Source organism: Cantharellus anzutake (assembly GCF_015039405.1).
Source record: "Cantharellus anzutake strain C23 chromosome Unknown EI90scaffold_62, whole genome shotgun sequence".
NCBI lineage: Eukaryota > Fungi > Basidiomycota > Agaricomycetes > Cantharellales > Hydnaceae > Cantharellus > Cantharellus anzutake.
In genome coordinates, this window is record NW_024067012.1 from 1 (window position 1) to 19937 (window position 19937).

General features: G+C 48.6%; 9 protein-coding genes across 9 annotated transcripts; 5 read left to right on the top strand and 4 right to left on the bottom strand.

Annotated features, from left to right (window-relative positions):
• Positions 1 to 2190: 2190 nt before the first annotated feature.
• On the bottom strand, positions 2191 to 3035 carry EI90DRAFT_2343816 (uncharacterized protein). The gene is made up of 4 exons (XM_039052903.1): positions 2868 to 3035; positions 2633 to 2820; positions 2453 to 2581; positions 2191 to 2396 (listed from the first exon to the last, which is right to left on the bottom strand). The coding sequence occupies exons 2-4, from the start codon at positions 2782 to 2784 to the stop codon at positions 2222 to 2224; spliced, it is 456 nt and encodes a 151-aa protein (XP_038911393.1). The 5' UTR covers positions 2785 to 2820; positions 2868 to 3035; the 3' UTR covers positions 2191 to 2221.
• EI90DRAFT_2343793 (putative dynein light chain 1, cytoplasmic) lies at positions 2886 to 3563 on the top strand. Its single transcript, XM_039052902.1, has 3 exons — positions 2886 to 2974; positions 3064 to 3328; positions 3423 to 3563. Exons 2-3 carry the CDS (start codon positions 3076 to 3078, stop codon positions 3482 to 3484), a joined length of 315 nt encoding a protein of 104 aa, XP_038911394.1. The 5' UTR covers positions 2886 to 2974; positions 3064 to 3075; the 3' UTR covers positions 3485 to 3563.
• Positions 3564 to 4395: 832 nt separating this feature from the next.
• EI90DRAFT_3146881 (cytochrome C1 family-domain-containing protein) lies at positions 4396 to 5708 on the top strand (the record flags this gene model as incomplete). Its single annotated transcript, XM_039065467.1, has 6 exons — positions 4396 to 4449; positions 4555 to 4754; positions 4859 to 5156; positions 5213 to 5360; positions 5431 to 5616; positions 5677 to 5708. The coding sequence occupies 6 exons, from the start codon at positions 4396 to 4398 to the stop codon at positions 5706 to 5708; spliced, it is 918 nt and encodes a 305-aa protein (XP_038911395.1).
• Positions 5709 to 7088: 1380 nt separating this feature from the next.
• On the top strand, positions 7089 to 8700 carry EI90DRAFT_3075557 (uncharacterized protein). The gene is made up of 5 exons (XM_039061581.1): positions 7089 to 7445; positions 7510 to 7904; positions 7970 to 8193; positions 8251 to 8386; positions 8443 to 8700. The coding sequence occupies exons 1-5, from the start codon at positions 7139 to 7141 to the stop codon at positions 8581 to 8583; spliced, it is 1203 nt and encodes a 400-aa protein (XP_038911396.1). The 5' UTR covers positions 7089 to 7138; the 3' UTR covers positions 8584 to 8700.
• EI90DRAFT_3282031 (SAC3/GANP/Nin1/mts3/eIF-3 p25 family-domain-containing protein) lies at positions 8571 to 10693 on the bottom strand (the record flags this gene model as incomplete). Its single annotated transcript, XM_039066873.1, has 10 exons — positions 8571 to 9047; positions 9098 to 9305; positions 9368 to 9497; positions 9549 to 9617; positions 9680 to 9814; positions 9866 to 9943; positions 10003 to 10315; positions 10367 to 10411; positions 10467 to 10607; positions 10659 to 10693. The coding sequence occupies 10 exons, from the start codon at positions 10691 to 10693 to the stop codon at positions 8759 to 8761; spliced, it is 1443 nt and encodes a 480-aa protein (XP_038911397.1). The 3' UTR covers positions 8571 to 8758.
• A 756-nt stretch (positions 10694 to 11449) lies between these two features.
• EI90DRAFT_2934963 (WD40-repeat-containing domain protein) lies at positions 11450 to 13447 on the top strand (the record flags this gene model as incomplete). Its single annotated transcript, XM_039055131.1, has 7 exons — positions 11450 to 11750; positions 11807 to 11951; positions 12004 to 12107; positions 12171 to 12286; positions 12341 to 12598; positions 12649 to 13122; positions 13178 to 13447. 7 exons carry the CDS (start codon positions 11450 to 11452, stop codon positions 13445 to 13447), a joined length of 1668 nt encoding a protein of 555 aa, XP_038911398.1.
• A 590-nt stretch (positions 13448 to 14037) lies between these two features.
• EI90DRAFT_3019619 (RTC4-like domain-containing protein) lies at positions 14038 to 15930 on the bottom strand (the record flags this gene model as incomplete). The annotated part of the gene is made up of 4 exons (XM_039057384.1): positions 14038 to 14443; positions 14495 to 14909; positions 14969 to 15024; positions 15077 to 15930. The coding sequence occupies 4 exons, from the start codon at positions 15928 to 15930 to the stop codon at positions 14038 to 14040; spliced, it is 1731 nt and encodes a 576-aa protein (XP_038911399.1).
• Positions 15865 to 18978, top strand: EI90DRAFT_3075564 (uncharacterized protein). Its single transcript, XM_039061582.1, has 8 exons — positions 15865 to 16489; positions 16550 to 16588; positions 16644 to 16709; positions 16760 to 17769; positions 17826 to 17892; positions 17953 to 18044; positions 18096 to 18153; positions 18206 to 18978. Exons 1-8 carry the CDS (start codon positions 16177 to 16179, stop codon positions 18865 to 18867), a joined length of 2307 nt encoding a protein of 768 aa, XP_038911400.1. The 5' UTR covers positions 15865 to 16176; the 3' UTR covers positions 18868 to 18978.
• Positions 18639 to 19904, bottom strand: EI90DRAFT_3075565 (uncharacterized protein). Its single transcript, XM_039061583.1, has 3 exons — positions 19424 to 19904; positions 19051 to 19371; positions 18639 to 18999 (listed from the first exon to the last, which is right to left on the bottom strand). Exons 1-3 carry the CDS (start codon positions 19793 to 19795, stop codon positions 18937 to 18939), a joined length of 756 nt encoding a protein of 251 aa, XP_038911401.1. The 5' UTR covers positions 19796 to 19904; the 3' UTR covers positions 18639 to 18936.
• Positions 19905 to 19937: the final 33 nt, after the last annotated feature.

Here is a 19937-nt window from a genome sequence, read left to right on the forward strand (position 1 = left end):
ACTCATCAGACGGTACCTACGTGGCATCAGCCTTCAGAAGTAAATGCGTTTGGGTATGGAACGCGAACACTGGAACCAAAGGTCTCGAAGGTGGACCTACTCTCCGACTGCGTTATGTCACATTTTCTCCAGATGGTTCGCAACTTGGGGTGTGCATGCGAGAATGGCTCAATCTACATTTGTAATGCTGACAGTTCTGGGAAGCCCAAACGCCTTTCCGGCCATTCCAAGCGCGTAAACTCCATTGCATTACTTCGTACGGACGCGCCTCGCGTCAGCGTCAAGGGGACTCAACCATTCGTATTTGGGATGCCTCTGATGGCTCAAACATTCGTATTCTCGAAGGCCACACCGACATTGTGGTCTCTGTAACGTATTCACCAGATGGAACATCGTTGGCATCTGCATCGTACGATGGGGCCGTCCGAGTTTGGGACGCTGCATCCGGAACCCTAATCCGTCAATTTAACGTGGGGTGCCTCATGTTCTGTCTCACCTTCCATCCTGACAACGAAAGGGTGATCGTGGCGTGCAAGGATAGCAAAGTTCGCATCCTAAACGTATTCGATGATAACGCATCACTGGCCCTTGAAAATCACCTTGATGCAGTGTACTCCGTATCCTGCTTGGCGGACGGCAAATGGATTGCATCCGCTTCGGCAGATTCGACCATTTCCCTGTGGCATGCTGATGGGACAAGGTGGATTCATGCTCGTACCCTTGTTAGCCACACCAATAGAGTATACACAGTAGCGTTTTCTCCGGACGGGACGAGGGTGGCTTCGGGTTCGCGTGACCGTTCGATCCGCATATGGGATACGGACGACTTTATCCACGATGGGAGAACCTATGATCCATTTACAATTGCATCCAACGCGCGACTGTCAGTAGTCGTAAACGACGACTGGACTGTCGGAATCCGGAATCGGAAGTTAAACCGGCGTCCCGTCGTGTTGGGCGGGCACACTGATGTTATCACATGTGCCTGCCTCTCTGCTGACAATACGGAGGTTGTTTCGGCTGGCCGAGATCTTTCCATTCGGGTCTGGGACTTGTTGTCCAGGGAATGCTTGCAAATAATAGACATCACCGAGATTGAGAGCCTCAAATCTGATCAGATGAAGCCTCAAGCACCTTACCACATATCCTATTCTCAAGATGGCCTTACACTCAGGATTCGTGGTTGGAAGACCTCGGAGGATTCCGAGGGGCCTTTCACCGTATACTTGGACGCAAGCACATGGACAGAAATTTCGACTTCTCCTTCAGAAGCAGAGTTCTCCAGCACGTATATGCCGGATCCTTCACTCCCTATCATTCTTGAGCGCAACTGTTTATGCACGCGACGCGGGAAGGAATCGGCATATCTCTATTGGCTTCCGGATGATTTCGAGCCGATTTCCGAGGTGATCCAAGCAGGAAGGAGAGTCGTAGTCGGAGGGAAGGACGGGGAAGTCATTTATGTCAACTTCGAGCAGTTCGATATCGCCATCCTCTGATGACATCCGGGCGTTTGGAGCCGTACGCTTTTGTGCAGCATTTTTGGGTTTACGTCAAGGGGATCCATCATCACTATACTTAAGCTTGCTATTAGCCTCCGCACCGGGCCGGAGATCACGGTTAACGATCGCAAAGCAGACGAGTACAAATCATCCGAGAGGGGAGAGTATCAAGATTGGGGAATGGCAAATTCGGGTCTGTCCATTGTAAGGTACAGTGGGGAATGTGTGGCAGCAAGAGACGAGACATCAGAATGTACCAGAGACACGTGGAAGAACGTAAATTTCAAATGACGCAACGCAACGCCCATCGCTTTGGAATCAAAGGGGCCACCGAAGATCAGTCGGCGGGCATGCTTAAAAGATGCACTCGCAGATTTCTGTGGGATATAGTCACGGTGAACCATCGGATCACCGATGCCGAGCAGACACACGTTACCTTCCGCGCAACAGCATAGGCCTTCATCGAACAGTTACACCATCAGAATATTCACACGTCGGGCCACACGGCACTTACATATACCAGCGAGGCTATACATACGATAAGTTAACACGCACCACGACTTGCGTCGAGTCTTACTTACCAAGCCATACATGTCCCGTCGTTAGTCGATTTCTGATAAGTGGGGGCTTAGAATCGACATAAGCCGGCCTTCTATACGACTAACCTGAGGCGGCCCCTGTACATAAACTGTTTGTGGCTGAGGCTAACAATGATTATATTAAGTCAGTGTCTTGCAACACGCAAAAAATGCGCACTTGAGGTTGGTAAGGACCGGGCTGATAAGCCTGCGGTGGTTGCTGTGGGTAGTATCCCTAATCGAAACGTCTGAGCTATCCAAACGATAGACCGAGGTGCGATCGCAGAAAGGAGACATACGCCTTGTGGTGGTGGCCCTATTAATCAATTCTGTTCAAGATCGTGGCCTTGAGATGCAGGAAATGGTGCTCACCTTGGGGAGGATAGTATTGCCCTGGTGGTGGTCCTGGAGGGGTGTTGTCTAGAAAGCCAGGATGTCAACAAGTAGAAGTGAGACAACGTGCTAATCCGTACAAGGTCCTGAACCGCCCTGCTGATAGTACTTCGAGAGGGTAGTTAGTAGCTAGTCCAAACTCTCAGGAGCGTCTCATACATCTTTGTTAGACATGTCTGGACGTGAAAGTGCCGAGTAGTGGTGGTGCGAAAGAAAGATGGAAACGAAGCTACGGCAGACTGCGGAATATTTTTGCCTTGAGTCTCCGTAGCCTCGTGTTCTGGATTACTTAAGTACCGCAGCAGCAGCATTCCCTCATTCTGATGCTGTGTCCCTCATGTTATCCCCTATCACACTCACATAAGTTTTTGCATATATTCCTGGCTTGGCTTACACTTAGACCAATCACAGCTTTCATGAGCAACCGAACTCGATTTGGAAACAGCGCGGGAACTGCCGGAGACGGGTCGTCCTCTCTACATCTCGAAGAACCTCCCTCATGTAAGTCTCAAAATGACACGCTTGGCGAATGGACGCTGGTTTAATCCGGAAATGATTGCGGCGGCTAATCATTCTCTTTTAATTCACAGATCAAATTCAATATGGCTGAACCAGAACCGGCTGCTTCGACTGGGACTGATCCTTTCAATCAGACAGGCGCCAAGGTCGTTATAAAGAATGTCGACATGACTGAAGACATGCAGCAAGCCACCGTCGATATATCCATCGCAGCTCTCGAAAAGTTTGCGATTGAAAAGGATATCGCATCACATATCAAACGCGAGTTCGACACCAAGTATGGGCCAACGTGGCACGTAGTCGTCGGAAAGAACTTTGGGAGTTACGTTACTCATGGTGAGTTGCCATGCTGTTGTCCCGATGGGAGTGTCGCCGTTTTTGACAGCAAACATTTCTTTGATTTGTTTTCTTTCGCAATGAACACGTGTAGAAACCAAGCACTTTATCTACTTCTACGTTGGATCTCACGCGTTCTTGATATGGAAATCTTAGACGGACTCGAACATTGTCCAAAAAGTGAATATCCGCCATTTCTTTCACCGATATTGACCCGAGCTCACACTCAAATTCCTCTAGTTTCATATTGCGCTATCTCATTGTTGTTCTCGTACCACCCAACTGCAGTCATTTCCCCCATTGTTGAATCATCTTTGTTGGACTAATTATTGTCATTTTGCTTGGTCGACCGTTCACACTGAATCACTGTTCGATCCATCTCGGAAACCTAGGCCGGTTAATGTGCTCCAAAAGTCTGCTTTGACAAACTGGTCCTGCTTCTTGAAATTGCCAAGCTTGCCGGGGTTTGAATGCCAAGTGTACAATGGAGAACTCATTTCAACGATGTACATCTTACCAGTCCCTTCCACGAAAAAGGTTTCCAAATGGCTCATAAAATACTCTTCTAAATAGTGAGCATTCACCCCGCTCCAGCAAGAACGGAAGAGAAAAAAAAATACAGTCGGAAGTTGCAAATCTCAGGGACTTGTACGCCGAGCATGTTATGCGGCGGTTGAAGTCCTCTGGTAGGTCCTATGTCAGCTTCCTGTCAATCTCGACGAAGGCGGGTTCCGGTGTTGAAAACTCATGCTTTCTTCTTTCGCTGGTCGTCGATTTAATTTGGGCGCGCTGGCTTTTGCCGGCGCTGGAAGAGGCGGGAATTCCGAATGCGAGGATGCTCTTGGTCCTTGCGACACCTCCACATAAGGCGGGCCCTGAGCTCGTCGAGTTGTCCGGGGGGGCCAAGGTTGATAGATAGATTTTTTTGGACTGTCTCCCCTGCATTCAAGAAATCAAAACCCCGTTCGGAAATTACCGCGTGTGACCTGTGAGTTCTCACTATTGGACGTTGCGTTCCTTGCCAAATGATTTCGAAACTCGCGGTCGCGCGCACCGCGGCTCGCGCAATGTCATCGGGGTCCCGTATGGCTAGCACTTCAGCCTCAAGTGCTCCTCGCGGGGTGAGTTTAGGTACCTCTTGGGAAAAAAAAAAATTCACCGGCATTTGTTGACTGCCCCGCCGAATTTGCCTCATCTCGGGATTTTTTTTCCTGGTCTTCAATTAGACGAGCCGATTGACTTCAAACGCTGTGCTTGCGGCTGCTACGGCTGCTACTGTTGGCTCGGTGGCATGGTACACGCATCTATACGGAACCCTGCCTTTCATCGGTGAAGTGAGCGCCAGTTCTCCCGCCGAGGATGGTCTTCATCCTCCAGCCTACCCATGGAGTCACAATGGCTACCTCGACTCCTTCGACCATGCAAGGTCAGTGTTGATTGGTGGTCTGATTGTGTTTATTAAGGCCTCGATTTCCCACCTTTCGCACGGTCGCAAGGAAAGCTGACTTGTGCTCTTCTTGACCTCCCCAGTATTCGTCGAGGCTTCCAAGTGTACAGGGAAGTTTGCTCTGCATGCCACTCATTAAACCGTATTGCATGGCGCAACCTTGTTGGCTCTTCCCACACTGCGGAAGAGGTTCGGGTACTCGCTGAGGAAGTCGAATATGAGGATGGTCCGAACGATGCTGGGGAGATGTTTACGCGACCTGGAAAGCTCAGTGACTACTTACCTGCGCCGTATCCTAATGAGGAGGCTGCACGAGCTGCGAATGGTGGAGGTCTCCCTCCGGACCTCAGTTTGATAACCAAAGCGAGACATGGTGGTGCTGTGAGTGCAAAGAAATTGATGAAGAGCGTACCCTGGTGGCTGAATCTTATATGCAGGACTACGTGTTCTCAATTTTGACTGGATATGCTGATCCTCCAGCTGGTGTGGAAATCCGTGAAGGTCTCAGTTACAACCCTTACTTCCCCGGTGGTGCTATCTCTATGGCCCGTGTCCTCTTCGATGGCGTAGTCGAGTACGAAGATGGTTCGTTGCGTATACGCAATTCTCTTGTCGCATCTTTTTTAACTCCTCACTTACGAACTCCCACTTCTAGGTACTCCTGCAACAGCATCGCAAATGGCTAAAGATGTCGTCACGTTCTTGTCTTGGGCAGGTGAACCAGAACATGACGAGAGAAAGAAGATGGGATTGAAGGCTGTCATTCTCCTCTCCACCTTGTTCGCCCTTAGCATTTACGTGAAGCGCTACAAGTGGACACCTATCAAGAATAGAAAACTCAGTAAGGGCTGCTCAACATGTTGGTGAATTCTCTGCTGACTCGATAATAACCTTCCCCCAGTTTACACTCCACCAAAGGCACCCACGCACTGAGGCACGGGGTGGTCATTGGCATCGTAGAGATTTCATGTACCGTAGCCAGACCTCTTAAGAATCGATTCATTTATCTATTTTTTTTTCTTTCCATCCTCGAGCCCTGTCGTGTAGTTGCATTCATGCTTCGGGGTAAGTTACTCATGCCGACGGTACGTAGGTCGATCACGCTTGCGCAGTGCCGGGAAATTTTACCGATAGTTGCGAGAAGTTGCCAAAAAAAAAGATATCAGAAAAACCTGGATTACTTCCATACCGTCAGTAGGATTCCATCAACACCAAGAATAGATTGGGAAAACCAGTTTTGTTGTTATGCAAACGTATTACAGCCGTTTTCGGCTTAGTTGTCACGTGATCCGTTTTGATTCCGCCCTTGCTCGTTGCCCAAAAGCAGGGCTCAACAAAGAGTGCACCATATCTCAGCAACCACATAAGCTAGTCACTTGCGGTTTGCTGCAAAACGTTTGTATATCTATTACGCCCGGACCTTTTTTAGCGATAACGATAATTTTTATTTTTCATGATTTTAAGTTTTACCCCTTTTACACGATTTTCTCGACAACGGCTGGATAGAATGGGCTGTAAATTGGGCAGAAATAATTCTCAATGTGTCCCTCGGGACCTTTTTTTTATTTAGTAAATACGTTGCGTTTTGAGTTTTTTATTACTCAAACGTTTTCTTTGGTAATGAAAATCCATTGTACATAGTTTTCTCAATAACCACTGCGTGAAATGCAACGAAACTTACGCAGAAAGCACTTGAGCAATATATCTCGGGACCTTTTTGTTTTCAAGTTAATCGGTTGCATTTTCGTTTTTTTATCATTTACACATTCCCCGCGGTTATACATGCTCATGCCAGCGGAAAAAGCAACCGATTGACTTGAAAAAAAGGGGATCCTAAGATATATTACTTAAGTGTGTTTGGCATAAGTTTAATCGTATTCCACGCAGTGGTTATTGAGAAAACTATGTACAACGGATTTCCATTACCAAAGAAAGCATTTGAGTAATAAAACACTCAAAACGCAACGTATTTACTAAAGAAAAAAAAGGTCCCGAGGGACACATTGAGACTTATTTCTGCCCAATTTACAGCCCATTCTATCCAGCCGTTGTCGAGAAAATCGTGTAAAAGGGGTAAAACCTAAAATCATGAAAAATAAAAATTATCGTTATCGCTAAAAAAGGTCCGGGCGTAATAGATATACAAACGTTTTGCAGCAAACCGCAAGTGACTAGCTTATGTGGTTGCTGAGACATGGTGCACTCTTTGTTGAGCCCTGCTTTTGGGCAACGAGCAAGGGCGGAATCAAAATGGATCACGTGACAACTAAGCCGAAAACGGCTGTAATATTTATCTAGCGTGGTCACCCAGTAATTTGATTCCGGGCGCTTGCGTTCAGCCAAACGTGGGAGTCATTAAGTCAATGCCAGCCAAGGGAAAGCGCCGTGACAATCGGCTCTGTGCGTACGCTCTGCCAATAATTCCGCAGCCGTCCACATCTATTCTATCGAAAACCCTCACGGGTGTGCTTGGTCCGTCCTTTGCTAGAGTCTCAGTATTAAATCCCCGATGCATCGGGTTATTTGACATTGGCACTCGTTCCGTCTGGGTGACGAACGCCAAAGATATTGAGGCTTTGTGGCAGCGAGGCTTCTTTGGAAAAGGGAACTTATCTAGAAGTGAGCCCACTTGGCTCAACCGACGAGTGAACCAACTTGCTGGGGTCAGAGGTGAGCAACAGCATCTCAGTCCCCTCCCCCTGATTGTTTTAATGTGGTGATAACGTCGGACAAGTGCTGACTGCTGAGGAGCTGACCGCCAAACGCCGGGAGGAACGCAAAATATTCAAAGCTGAACGCGCTCAAGCCATCTTGACTGCTGCCGCAGAGGCAGAGGCAACTTTCATAGCCGAGGGTCGTCTCCCAACCCCACCCACTGAAAATATCTCAACAACTATACGGTCAAACCTCGCTACGCAGAAACTCTCTTCACCACCCTCAGAATGGAGACCAGCTGATGCTGCGCCTCTTGCTGAGATGGAAGCTACAAATTCCGTACTGACTGCAGAAAGAAATTTGCCCGATGGATCGGAACTTCCTGAGAACATGGAGCATTTTCAGCTAACCCTCCAGGAGGCATTTTTTCTGATGTGGGGGCTAGATTGTCTTCTGATTCTCGACCCGATGACTGTAAGCTAGTTTATCAGCGTGAACAAGCCTCGGCCCTCAACACTTTTTTTTTCTACCGAGTGAAGGAACGCTACCTAACCGTTGAAGAGACGTGGGATACCTTTCTCTCCGCACACACCTTTCCGATACCAAAATCCATTTCCAAACATAAACGCTGCGACAATCCATTCCTTGTTCACTACGTAGCGTATCATCACTTCCGCTCGCTCGGTTGGGTCGTTAAAAGCGGCATCAAATTCTGTGTCGATTATCTTCTTTACAGACGGGGACCAGTTTTCTCCCATGCTGAGTGGGTAGTTTTGGATTTATTTCAATAGCAATGCACATATCTGATCGATGCCCACAGATTTGCAATGATTCTTTGTCCAACCTACGAAGATCCAAATGATGAAGAAAGTTCGCCCTTTAATCTTCCGAATACTAAGCCATTCTCCTGGGCATGGTTAAGTACCTTAAATCGAGTAAACACTCAAGTCCGAAAGGCAAGTCTTATTGAAATACTTTGAAAGTGGTTTCTTCCCTAATGGCTCGATGACAGTCCATTATGTTGGTTTATATCACAATACCAGCAATGTCCAAATTGTCCATTGCTGCGTTGGATACTCCTGCAGTTCTGAGAGAGTTCACGATCCGTGAGGTCCCTGTCAAACGGTTCGCCCCAGCGAGGATGAGAAATTGACATATGTATATGCTACGCATTAAGCCTATGTATCATTCGTGCGGTATCAAAGAATGTGTAAAGTACAAAAAAAATTAACGGCAGAAAAAGGATGCGTGAAAAATTACAATGAAAGGATTCCCTAAGGCTAAGCAGGAGGCTAAAAACCAAAAAGCACCAGATGGCGCAAGTGATACTAAACAGCATCTCTGATCCGAAGTTGAATGAACTTTGTTTCGAGAAGCGCTTTAAGGTTGGCATGCACTTGTCGGCAATCCAGAAGTTTAGCTTCGTCCGACACATCAGCGAACGAGGGTGGGACCCCAATGCGACCACCGAGAGGGCCAGGTCCGGCAGCGACGTCATTCGGCAATTTGGTGTTTATGAAGACTGCTGCATCGCATTCATGGAGGAAATTTACCGCATCTCTGGCAGATTCAAATGCCAGCTCAGATGCTATGAACGGACTCGGTAGTTGCTGATAACTAGGAATGCCAAAGTGAACACAACAGCATGATCGGTGGAGATCCCTTACGCTTTGGTCATGATGGACAAGGCTTTGACTCGTTCTGCCTCTACTATATGATCAAGGATATAGCTCCCCATGTTGTGAGCGTTCAAATAAAGGACAAAAAACTTGTGATAATTATCGGTGGAAATAGCTGTGTGGACGTCAAGTGCTTGCTTAATAAAAACCTGTTGTTTCTGTTGAGGGGTCAGCGATGCGATAAACATATTCAAATCTACTCGGGAGCAAAAAGGTGGAATTTTCAGCAAATCATCCTAAGCGAGGAACGATTCGTACCGGTCTTAGTCCTGGCGCATGTGGAATAGAGGATTCGATAGGCATAGAACTCATCTCTGCAGCCTGGTAGGCCGAGCTCATAAAGTTCTCGCAAACGTGATTCACAGTACTTGAACTCTTTCAGGTCCTCCTGACGAGATATTGGGTAAATGTTGAATTAAAGAATGAAGAAAACCCATACGCTTTCGAGCGCCATTCTAGCATGGATCTCGTATACCTGGACGGTGAATTTGTTTTTTATCCTTTGCACCTAACCAAAACGTCAGTTTTAGACACGCACGTGAAGAGAGATGTTCGAGCAAGGAATCGTACGGTTAGGTCTTGCCGCATGCTTTTGAGCTGATCGCACGTCCAAACGTAGTCAGGTTTCTGACGCCAGCGACGGCTAAGCTCAGCCAATGTCCGTTCAAGCACTTCCAGGGGTCTTATCTGCGCTGGATCGGGTTCCTGCGCAGATCCAGGATCAGCTGAGCAGGTAAACTGATAACCAGGACGCACCGAAGTGATCCGAAGATACGGCTTGAACAACTCAGTGGATCGGCCAACTATTGTATACTTATCCCAGTCTATCACGTTCTAGAGAAATGTCAGATAGATCCGTAAGCGGAAGATAGGATGTGCACAGATTCTCGTACAGAGTCAGGGCCCACATCGTCATCATCTCCCAACGGACTTCCTAATAAAGCCTGGCGTCGCGTGCGATAGCCTGAAGCGCCGCCTGGATTGTTACTTGTCGCATCGGTTCTCTTCCGTCTTGAATCTGGTGCATTGACGTGCCGACTGTATTCTGACGAGGAAGGAGGTTTGTACGAGCCTGAATTTTTCTGGGAGTCTACTTCGGGTTCCCGGCGAAATCGCTTCTCCCTTTCCTGGAGTTTCGCAGGAGAACAAATAGGCTGCGAGGTTGCTAATCCGTTCTTGGACTTCTTTGACACGTTGTCATCCGCTCTACAATATCTACGTCATTAAATGCTGCCGTGATAGAAACAAGTGTCCTACCCTCCAGCTTTGCGCTTCAAAAATGGCTTGATTTGTGGCTTAAGACTGTGCCGCCTTAAGCTTACGCCCCACCTGATACACGGATAGATACGAGACTTGCCTTTCCAGCTCTATCGACGCCCAATCCGTCTCCCATAGCGTATTATTAGCGTACGCTTCAGCGATCATTTTTTTGAGTTCTGCGGATGCAGCATCCCGATTAGAATCGTTCATCATCCCTAAACACTTGGAGACCCATTCTCTGGGAGCAAGATTTGCACCAGCGATCAGTGTAGCGACTCGCAACACTCACCGAACGGAAGGTGGCCAATTCCCAGCCGCCGACATATATACTGATTGTTAGTAAGTGATTGATCAGAGCTGATGACAGTGGCTTGGTGTGTGTGAAGCAAGGCCGAGGTGGTCCCGTGACAAGAATCCGTTCCCGCGGACAGTTAAGGTTCTGGTCGAAGACGCGTTTCTCCTTTTCGTGTTCCAAATTTGTTCCCGGGTTAATAGCTACACGCCAAGGACCGTATTATACGCTGTTTTACCGATAACCATTACGCCGCGACACGATGCAAGAAAGGAGACGCGCTGAATTCGAGGCCAAACGCAAAAAACTCGCGGAAATACGGGAATTGAGGAAACAACGCGAGGATCGAGCGAAGACTCGGCATGTGGACCAGGAGAAGGTTCGCTCAGTGCGATACATGGGTTTTCGCTCAGCATCCAGAATAACCTGATCAACAGAGTCCCGTGAGGTTGCCAAGAACCAACAAGGACATAAATGAATATGTCTACGACCTATTCAACCCTCGAAGCTCAACGCCGAGCGGTGCAACGGCGCCCTCCACCCCTGGCTTTCGTACGGGTGAATTTTCACCTTCCGGTCGGCTGAGTGTCACTAGTGGCACTTCGGAGAGGCCACAATTAGATGCTTCCTCTAGCAGTCTTCAAAGCAAACCAGCCTCTTCCGGTCGGGTCAGCCGTGGAAGTGATACGGGATCAGATGTTTTGGGGAAAGGGACGATCGTGGCTGCATCCACAGTTGGACCAGAACCGTATAAGCTAACGATTGAACAATGAAGTGGCGGAGAACTAATGCCTTGTCGTCCATCTAGCACTGAAGTCCCCCCTACACCATCGCCAGTTAAACTTTCCCAACCAACCCCAAGCCTTGGCTTTGAGCCAGAGCTGACCTTACTGCGTCCCAGGGATGAAAAAGTGCTCTACAACAAAGTCGTGCAGACCGTTGAACTCGACGAAGGCCCATCCGGGCCGACGGAGGATGAGATCAGAAAGCGGATACAAGCAGAAGTCGAGGCTGCAACTGCTGTTAGGGAGCAAGAATTGAAGCAGGAAAATGAGCAAATTGCCAAAGAAATCGAGGAGGAGATCAGAGGTATGATGAATTCCCGATTATATAGGGGGTCCGCTTGGTTTACTCTCAATGTTAAGAGTTGACCGAAGAGGAGAGAGCTGCTATTTTTGCCACCCCCGAATTTCTTGATTTCGTGGAGGAATCGTCCAAAAGAATTCAGAGGGCGTTGAATGACTCGTACGACTATACCCAGGACTATAGATTAATAGGAGGTGGTGTGTCGTGAGTTAGTTATTCTTGATCTCCTGCAATATATCTTACGTATGATCGTCAGAACGGACAACGAAGGGAAGAGGGTCAAGGAAGTTTGCGCCTTCTTTGATGAGAAATGGGCCAAAAGTCGTTCCATCACCGACATTGATTGGTCTATTAAAGCAAGTGGCTTTTCATTTCATCAGAAGACGAGTTTACTTAGCTGAACGCACCAATTCAAGTATCCAGAACTTATTGCAGCATCCTACAATAAGAATCCAACGGCTGTTAATGATCCCGATGGTCTTGTGTGTATATGGAACATCCACATGGTTGATAGACCGGAGTTTGTCTTCCACTCGCAGGTGTGACTCGATGAAATCCGACACCTTTCACATTTTCGCTAAACATTGTCATAGTCCGATGTATTGTCGACCTGCTTTTCGCCTTTCCATCCAAATCTTGTCTTTGGAGGCACTTACTCTGGACAGATTCTGCTCTGGGACACACGAGCCAAACATCTCCCCGTGTTGAAGTCGCCTCTTTCTGCATCTGGTCACACATATCCCGTATATTCACTGCAGATGGTTGGGACCCAAAACGCGCACAATTTGATATCTAGTAGTACCGACGGGATGGTTTGCAGCTGGCTTGTTGACATGCTCGCGCAGCCCCAGGTAAACTCTGCCATTCAATTAGCTTTGATGGTTGTTGATGCGCTCTGTAGGAGACCCTGGAGCTTGTACATGCTGGCCATAATAAGACGAACGAAGTCGCCATAACAACGTTTGACTTTCCGGATAATGAAACAACTACATTTTGGGTTGGTACAGAAGAAGGCAATGTGTATCAAGCCAACAGGTACGATCGTGCCGGATCAAAGGCTGGTCTCAACCAGCATGACATCTACAAAGGACACTCTGGACCAATAATGGGTCTTCATTTCCACCCACTGGAAGGATCGATAGATTTTTCCGATATCTTTCTGACATGTTCTGTGGACTGGACCGTCAAGCTGTGGAAGGCAAAAACAACAACGAAACCATCCACGAGTGTCAATGTTATTTCCCCTTTATATTCATTTGAAGAGGCTGATGATTACGTGTATGATGTACGGTGGCACCCTCACCATCCTGCCGTCTTCGGATCCGTCGATGGGTCTGGTCGCTTTGATTTGTGGAATTTGAACACAGATACCGAAGTACGTTTCATACTTTACTTCTTTTTGATGATCTTCTGCTCACATTTTTGGCCAGGTTCCCATCATCACCACGAATGTCGGAACAGGCCGCGCCATCAACAAACTTGCATGGGAACGTAAAGACGGACGGCGTGCAGCGCTGGGCTGCAGTGACGGTCGACTTTATGTCTATGATGTTGGTGATGTTGGTGTTCCCCGCGATTCGGAATGGGTTGATCTACAGAAAACCATCTCTAACATTGTTGCTGGAGGAACTAGTCTGCGGATAACCGGAGCGGCAGATGGGGATTCGCGTCCACTAAGTGCGAGTCTGAATGGGAGATAAACTCCATACCTCAATGATTTGCGGGAGTTACTGGTGCACTCCAGATTTCTTCGATTTCGTCACCATTGATTGGCATGTTACTATATACGCGGTACAGTAACGAAACGATTAAATGGCTCTAGGGATGTGTATGAGATGAAGTGTGTGAGCTGAGCTTGAATAAGTGTCAAGATGTAGCATCGGAGTCGGATAAATCCATCAACCCCCCGGCATCGTCTCGGAGGGTTCGAGACCATCTTTGGGGCAGCAGGATGTTAAGTGTGTCCTGGAGTCACTTCAATGGAAACCGCCCCTGACTCACCCGATGGAAGAGGGACGAGAAGTTACAGTTCCGACAGAGTTTGTTTTAAGTAGGCGTCTGCCTGAGTTGGATGGCAGATGAATTTCATCCTCTCTTGTCGAGAGCTGGTCACCAGAGAACGAGAGGACTAAGGGTGGTTCTCCCAGAATAGTGCGTTTCTTCTTTTTCTTTGGCTGAGAGGCTTGCTCGCTATACATATCCAAAGATGAGGTCTCAGTAGTAGGCGAGGGTATATCGACCAAGGGCGGCCGGGACCCAGTGCGGCTCTTCCCAGACACCTCCCCTTGAGTCAAAGAGGTGGCGTCGGGTTCGGGGGGAGATCATGCTTGTTTTTCTTCGTCTTTCTACGTTCCGTTCTTAACTCTCGCTCCGCCTCTTTCGTATCAGCAAGATGCCGCTCCTGTCCCAGCTTTAATCGTACCCGCATGGAGACCCCGAATTTCTCCAAAGCGTCTTCCTCGCCGCGATCAGGGAATTTGGCTACACCATATTTCTGGCTCTCCCGAAGCACAGAGAGCGCATCGGCCTCATCTAAGTCCAAGTCTTCCATAATGAGTAAACGAGCTGTTTCTGGTATCAAGACTCGAAGAAGGAAATTCTCTACATCCAGTGGCGCAAAGGAAGGTCGAGTCGAAAGGCCAGGAAATAAGTCATGCAATCCATTTGCGATTCGAACAAGCCCCCGCTCCCCGTAGCTGTTAATAGTATGAGACACAACATACGATTATGAATTTTGTGACACCCACTAGCCGGGCTGTGTTCTCGAGAAAGTGGAGAATTGGCCACGAGTGCTGTTCGTTGCCGCAGCACCAAACTGCTGTATATCTTTCTTTGCGATGTCAAAAAAATGCCAGCCGGATGGGAAGTCGATGAGTTTCTGGAGAGCAGGTTTCAGTTTCCATAATCGATTTGGAATAGCATCGAAATCGATTTCGGAAGGCCAGCCTTTAGCGATGCCTTCCGGAATGATGGAGGCCTCACTGCGATGTGTATTACACAGATCAATTATAGCTTCGAGTGGTGCCTTGAGACCTTCAGGATTGGTATAACGCTTGTGTGGCCAAGCTTTTCGTCGAGCCCGTGCAAGGAGGTTTGTCAGCTCTGCACTTGGGTCTGATGGCCAGGGCTCATCACAAAATGGGCATATTGTGCTTGGATCGACTAAAGAAAGGCGATTAATCCAACTCCTGTGCGTGTGGGGACAGCGAGAATTCACCCACTGGCGTCGCTTGTATCATAACTTATGTCCACTTCGAGCCCCGGTGCTAAGTGTGACCTGCGGGTCGTAAGCATCCAAGCGAGCCGACGCCGACGAACGCAGTACACACCCGTGAGCGGTCCTTGATTTGTTGAGTGAGGGATTGTCCGGCGGGACTGAAAGACCACCATTGGTCTCAAATGTTTGTTCCTCGAGTTCAGGGGTAGAGAGCGGGAACGGCTTCACGGCATTTGCGCCACCTTGCGATTTCACTGTCACGCACAGCTCACCCAACTCGGAAAGTGACCTGGTGGAAGGGGAGGTGCTCAATGGTCTCGTTCTGGGAGGGGTACATAGAACATCGAGGATATCCTTAATCTCGATGGTGTCTTCGGAGCTCGGTGAGGGAATCTCCCCAAGATCCATCGGAAATGGCTTCGGCAAGCAGCGACTAGAGTGTTCAAACAGGGTATCCAAGGGAAAAGGCTCAGCCTTGCGTTTCGACTGTACATCTAGCTCATTGGCTTTACCGACATCTAGCGGAAACTCTGTGGGGACGTTCGGCAACGGTTCTGAAGAATCTTCCTCATCCAAACCGATATCCATGAAGGAAGATGTCGATTGTTGTGAGTTGGATTTGATGGAGACGGGAAATAACGCAAGGCTGGATGACGAGGTAGATACAAACGCTCTTTGTGGCACCGTGCTTTGTGCCATTTGACGCGTCTCTTGCTCAGCGATCTGTTTCTTTGACTTGGCGACATTTTTATATGTCTGGATGAGCGGGTTTTTAAACTGTGATCGAGCTGCGGGACTGGAAGAAAAGCCTGTCAGAAGCTTTGAGCCAGCGCGCGTTCCATCCTTAGGGCCCGAGATGTCCTGGGCAGCGACATTAGGGGGGTTCGAGCCAGGGGGGAGGGGTTTGTTTCCACGAGCAAAAGAATCAGATTGGTTCACCGGAAATTTCTGGCGCATCCGCTCCATGTTGTCGCCAATCTATCGTATAACACCACGACAGAACGTTAGACTTAGCACTGGAGTTGAGCGAGAGCCGGTTGCACGCTTGTGGGTCGCGTTGCATCCGGGGATTCCTATACATATTTGGCCAACAGCGCCTCGGACGGATTTCCGTTCCGTGGTTTGAACCGCAATCGACTCACCGTACCTCCGCCATCGTGCGCGAAATAGTACGGGCGCGTTAGTTCTACTCCTCGCCACTTGCCACCGAACATGAGGGGTGAAGCGGCCTCTACACCCAGAGCGTCAGTGTCTGGCATGTCGCCCTTCAGCTCGTGGAAAGCCGCTGCTACGTCAAAAATAAAAGGGACAATTAATAACGTCACGACAACCCTGGCCACAGTCCAATCTGATAGGGCGAAAAATGGCCCCAGACAGGGCAGCTTCCTCGGTCAAGTCAAAGAGCAGTGGCTCCATGATCGCGCGCTTCGCCGTGAAGAAGAGTCCAAAGGACATCAGAGGATCGCTCTCTTCCCCGGGTGGGCAACGAAGAGATACTCAATCCCTTCTTTCCCGCGTGCGCCAGGTGCGTGTGAGCATGCCTCGAAACTCAGTCATCTTGGCGCTTAAAGTCCTGCTACACCAGAGTCATCTTTTACGGTGGAGGTTTTTGTTTCTGGATATGGTCCGTGAGATCGCACAATTCTACCACTTTGGTTCTGAGCATATAATGTTGTCAGCATATAGCCTACGCCCACCCGAATCTGCATCCCGATCTCAGAAAGCATTCATGAAACTAGCTAAAGGTAGACTTGAACAGACCCAGAATTACACACACGACTCATAGTTTATGAAGGTTTCGCGACTCTACCCAAGGTACCACTGGATGTGGAGGGACTCCCAACAACACGAACTTACCGTGTACCCAAACTCAGCAAATCCACTGAAGAGCTTTTGAGGCTCGTGGAACTTCCGCCTACACCCGAAGGAATAAACGATGAAATAGAAAAGAGTATTTTGGAGTCTCGCTCCGTACTATCTGACCCGTTAGAACCGCCGCGCCCTCATTTTGCGATCAGATCTGACACCGAACCACCTCCGGACACATCTCCGTGGACCGACGACGCTCCAGTAACAAATCCGAATCTCTACAAACATCGAGCATCATCAACTTCATCTCTCTCCTCCACTTCGTCATCATGTTCCACCTCGTCGGGTGGCTCTCCGACCACATTGTCCCCTGCAGCTTCATTCGCCGGTATGGCGCCTCAGGAACTTATCCGTCTTCACGCGAATTTCGACTCCCGTCTTCAGCCCTTCTGGGGGAGTATCGTTACGAATCGTATGGTTCGTATCACTCTCTTTACAACGGTTGTATCCGGGCACCACCCAGATCACGGCCATGGTCCATTGGGGACCATAGACGTGCCGCTGACCGATCAAGGCTATTTCGGGCACTTGTTCCACATACCATACGACACAGTTTGCACTCATCCTGGAGGGGTTCACATCGCCTTTGGAGATTCTTCATCAGAACACTCACTGATCGCATTCGCAGAGCTACTTCCACCACCGCAGGATACGTTCCCGGCTCAATTCCCGAGAAACTTGAATGAATTCAGGCCAGCAGTTCAGAGTGCACTGCATAGCACGGCGCCAAAGGCTCAGATACCCATTCCGATCACCAATGCCCGGGTCCGGCTTATATCAGATATCGATGACACTATCAAGATTTCGCATATCCTGCACGGAGTTCGTACCGTATTCAGAAATGTATTCGTTCGTCATCTTGAGGAACTCTCTGTCCCGGGAATGGCGGAATGGTACACCACACTGAGCGATCGTGGAGTACGTTTCCACTACGTCGTGCGTAACTTCATCTCTTGCCCGTATTGGATAACTCAGAATAGCTGTTTGCTCAGTCCAATTCTCCATTTGAGCTACTTCCTGTTTTGTCGGACTTCTTCAGAGTAGGAGGATTTCCTGGAGGCATGTGTATTTATTGTCTGATCATTATTCTCTTTCTTCAACTTGGATTAAACCCTTCAGGATCTCTAAAGCTCAAGTTTTACGGGGGGAAGAGCTTGTTTAAAGGCCTGTGGGAACCGGCAGGTGAACGTAAGAAAGCTGGTGTATTGGAGGTAAGCAGAAATGTACGGTCAATGTGATGTAGTTTCCTATCTTTCCCATAGGTTCTTGATAGGTTCCCGGAATCCAAATTTATTCTTGTCGGTGATTCTGGAGAACAAGGTCAGTATCGCGGAACCCTCATTTCATGATTGGAAATTCAAGAGCGCCCTAGACTTGGAGTTGTACACTTCCTTGGCCAAGGATTTCCACCTTCGTGGAAGGGATCAAATTCTTGGAATTTTCATCAGGGATGTACTTCCTGATTTGACGACGAGCCCAGACACTTTGCCTCTATCTTCTCCAGGGCCGCCATCTCCTGCATCGGAGCAGATACCTGGAAGCTCCTATTTCTCTCCAAATATCCCGCAGTCTCAATTACCAAACTCAGACTCTTTCGGTCTATACAGCGACCTAGCGACCTCGAATGGGACCGGTCTGGACCGTAATGCCACTGTTCGCGTTTCACAACAGCCAGGGAAACAATCCCCTCCCCCTCCTCGTCAGGGCACTGGCTCTAATATATCAAGACACGGGACCATTACACAACAGACGCTTTCACATCAACCTCATAGCCCACATCCTCAATCTTCAGTGGATTCAACCATGTCAGTCTCCTCATGGGTATCTCACGCTGGGTCGTTCTACGCGCAGAATCAAGTGAATCGCCCCAATGCGACGCTACAGAAGAAACGTACAGAACTGGATGCAAGGATTGCACGAGCCGTCTCGGGATTACCGGGACACGTTGTCTTCCGACTCTTTAAAGAACCAGAAGAATGCAAAGCTGAAGCTGACCGGCTCGTCAATTCAGTGCTAGGCGATGCCAAGTCTTGAGTATCCGATGCATTTCGTTCGATTAGATGTATATATGTATTGTGTGGCGCAGATGTATAAATAGTGATATTAACCAGCAGATTTATTTTTCTCGATCAATGCATCGATTTCTTCGACAAATGAGGACAATTCCTAATTCAGTTTGATAAGCGCTCACAAAGCATATGAACGGCAGAAACGCACCGAACTGTCGGGTTCAAACTGCAAACCTAAGAAAGCACTCTCCCTGGCATCTTCAAGCTTTCCCAGTGCCAATAATGCTTTTGCTTTTCGAAAGTGCCCTTTACTCCAAGGTCTCTTCAGCTGGACGACAACATCGGCGTCAATCAATGCCCCAACAGGATCTCCAGCGGCAAGATACGCGGCAGAACGATTGCACACGACAATTGAGAGCTCCTCACGAGTAAGATTTGATGTTTCCCATGGGAATCGGGACGCGGCCAGGTTCGCGGCAAAGCCGTACTTGGATATAGCTTGTTCATGCTTGTTACGTTTGAATAGTTGCTAGTGGCAGAAAATGTGTGTGAGTGGAGCGTGTGGCGAGGGAACAACGTACATTTCCTTCTTCCTTCGCCTTTTGAACCAACGGACTTCTTTGGGGATGGACAACATGCGGAGGTGGTGGAACGGGCATTTCGGAAGGAAGAGACTGAAGTACTCGGGAAGTCTGATTTAACATGGTGAAGTCTAGCCCGCAGTCCCCACAAACCTCCCTTCCATGAGAGGCGCACAGAGCAATTGCCTTGCCATCATCAGCGCCGAGCTTCAGATTCACAGGTCGAAATTGCGCATCTATGGCAGCTTGGACAGCAGGCTCTGGTGGGCTGACTTGCATCTGTTGCGCTTGTGGATGCTGTTGTGACTGTTGCGGCTGTTGCTGAGGGTTGGAATGAGCATGACGTGGAACTTGTTTGCGTCTAGGGGGCATGATATAAACGCTCCCGAAAATTCAAGCGGCTCGGAGAAATAAATCCTTGCTTTAAAATGCCCTAACCGAGAAGCTAAGTGAGAAACAAAGAGGGAACAAAACTCTCTGGTATGGAGACGTGGCGGTTCGAAGCTGGAATGGG